The sequence below is a fragment of the Aptenodytes forsteri genome, unplaced genomic scaffold (genome assembly GCF_000699145.1).
Source record: "Aptenodytes forsteri isolate BGI_AS27 unplaced genomic scaffold, ASM69914v1 Scaffold117, whole genome shotgun sequence".
In the NCBI taxonomy this organism is placed as follows: domain Eukaryota; kingdom Metazoa; phylum Chordata; class Aves; order Sphenisciformes; family Spheniscidae; genus Aptenodytes; species Aptenodytes forsteri.
Window position 1 is genome coordinate 435,708 of NW_008795555.1, and position 2,420 is coordinate 438,127.

General features: G+C 63.7%; 1 protein-coding gene across 1 annotated transcript in view; it reads right to left on the reverse strand.

Moving 5' to 3' along the window:
• SYTL4 (synaptotagmin like 4) overlaps positions 1-2,420 on the reverse strand; it is a 13,411-nt gene that overhangs the window by 6,578 nt on the left and 4,413 nt on the right. Inside the window, exons 3-8 of the mRNA XM_019472811.1 lie at positions 2,213-2,374; positions 1,834-2,049; positions 1,206-1,315; positions 930-1,044; positions 658-765; positions 121-244 (exon numbers count right to left, since the gene is read on the reverse strand). Of these exons, the coding sequence (XP_019328356.1) occupies positions 121-244; positions 658-765; positions 930-1,044; positions 1,206-1,315; positions 1,834-2,049; positions 2,213-2,322 (783 nt within the window). The 5' untranslated portion in view covers positions 2,323-2,374. The remainder of the gene's footprint in view (positions 1-120; positions 245-657; positions 766-929; positions 1,045-1,205; positions 1,316-1,833; positions 2,050-2,212; positions 2,375-2,420) is intronic.

A 2,420-nucleotide genomic window follows, 5' to 3' on the forward strand; every position in this document is an offset into this window, starting at 1 on the left:
GAGGACAGGTCCCTTCAGAGCAGGGCAGGGCTGGGCCCCCCATGGGGCTCCCAGCCCTGCGCCCCAGGACAGGGCTGAGCATGCCGGAGCAGCAGCACGCGCCGGAGCAGCAGCACGCACCCGTCCGTCGGAGAACACGTTTTTGGAGTGAAGAGGGAGGGTCAGGCTGGAGGAAGCAGGTCCTGCTGGTGCAGCAACCTGTTTTCCATCTCTGAGAGGGGCGGCTCTCTCCAGGGAGTTACTCCTGCGGAGGACACAGGAGAACACGTTTTTGGAGCGAAGAGGGAGGGTCAGGCTGGAGGCAGCAGGTCCTGCTGGTGCAGCAACCTGTTTTCCATCTCTGAGAGGGGCGGCTCTCTCCAGGGAGTTACTCCTGCGGAGGACACAGAAAGGTCTGTCCCAGGCCAAGAGCACCACTGGGAGAGCAAGCGCTGGCCGGGAAGCGCCGTCTCCCCACAAGCTCCCCAGAGCCACGCAAGCTCCCTGGAGCACCCCAGCATGGGGAGCAGAGGACCTGCCTGCCTAGGGACAGGTTTCAGCCCAGCCAGGGGAGCCAGCTCCCCCACACTAGACTGAGAAAAGCGCACTTGAGATGAAGGTCCTCATCCTCTGCCAGGCCAGCCTTGCCAAGGACAAACCACCCAGGGAGCCCCTCACCTGCCCCCCACGCCACCAGGACTAGGTCTGTAGCCATCCAGGCTCATGTTTTCCATGGACTCTGTGTCGCTTTTACCATCCCGAGGGTCTGAGGCATCCAGAAACAAACTGCAGACAAACAAAACCACAGGTACGTCCTGTTTGGCGAGGAGGCTGGTCTGAGAGAGAGCTTCTGTACCACCAACGATCCGAGCTGGGCGGCAGCGTCTCTCCCATCCCTGCAGCAGGCAAGGGCCGGCACCCAAAGCAGGGTCGACGGCAGGGATCCTCACCTGGACCCATCCCGGGGTGCCGGGGGGCTCGGCTGCTGGGTTGCGGAGGAGCTTTTGGGCTCGCCAAGCTGGGCTTTCTGGAGGAGGGTTTGTCCCACAGTCTCTCTTTTGCCAGCTGGAAGAAGAGAGGCATCACGAGGACCACTGCTCCAAGCCCACTGCCTGGAGCAGGAGCTGCTCCCAGACAACTCCACGCTGGGCAGAGGTGCACCAGGGAAAGCTGGAGCATCCCGGAGGGACAGGCTATGGGAGAAGGCATTGCTGCGGCACCCCTACCTGCCGACCTGTGCCGCAGGGACAGCCGCACCATGTCGCTGCCCAGTCGGTTGGCAAAGCGGTTGACCCTCTGGTCGTAGAACCAGTCGCCTGTTGTCTTCTTCAGCTCACTGCAAGGCAGGGAGGCAGTGGGGGGCTGCTCCCTGCACCCCAACGCCACCCTCGGTGCTGCCACCAGCCAAGGAGAGCAAGGGCACAGTGGGCACGTTCGGCAGGTGGCTGGGCAGAGACAATGCACTGGGCAGACAACGGGCAGAGCTGCATCCCCAGCAAATGCAGGAGCAAGAGGGGTTTTGTAGGACAGGGGAGGCCGAGAGGGAGGAAACCTGGTGTGCTTGAAACACGGGCTGCGGGAGAGGTGGGGGGGACGCCGGCATCAAGTGAGGGGGGAAAAAGGAGTGGGGTGGAGATGAAAGAGACCCAAGAGTGGGGCACGACCCAGTTCTCCATCACCCAACCATGGGTGCCCACCCCGGGAAGTGACAGCAGAGACAGCTGCCCTGTCCTGGAGAAGACCAACTGGGCTAGGAAAGGTTAGCCATAGGACATCAAGCTGGGGTGACTGGGAAGAGGAAGGGGACAGGAGGAGAGTACAGAAGGTCCCTGCCACCTGTCCCTGGGTACTCACGCCTCCTTGGTGCAGACTTTGCAGCGCCAGGAGCTGTTGGGGCCGTAGGAACGGCAGTCCCGACACACCAAGTGGTTGCAGCCCCGGCAGGTGTTGGCCTTGGGGCTGACACGGCCCAGGCTCTGCTGGCAGCGGGCGCACGTCCGCTCGCTGTAGCGCTGGCTGCCCCGCTTGGCCCCCTTGCGCCGGATCTCCAGCAGCTCATTCTTCAGGCGCCTGCTCGGACCCCAACACCGGGAGCCATCAGAGCCGCGCCAGGACCCCGGGGCTGGGGCAGAGCTGCCGCCCCAGCCCCATCGCCCACACCCTCGCCCCTCCAGCCACTTCTAGAGCAAAGCAGGGGAACCAGCACCCTAGCCGGCGCCAGCCACGTCCTCACCTGATTCTCCTCTCCTCTGCCTTGCGGAGCTCCTCGTCGCGCTGCAGGACCTGCAGGATCAAATCCCTCTCCACATCCGACAGGAAGGACAGATCCACGGCCTCCGACATCGCTTCGCCCGGGATCGCTCACCCTCGCCAGAAATAGCCGGACGCCTCCGTGCTAGGAGCAAGCCAGCCGCTTAGCACAGACACATCACGGGCTTGCA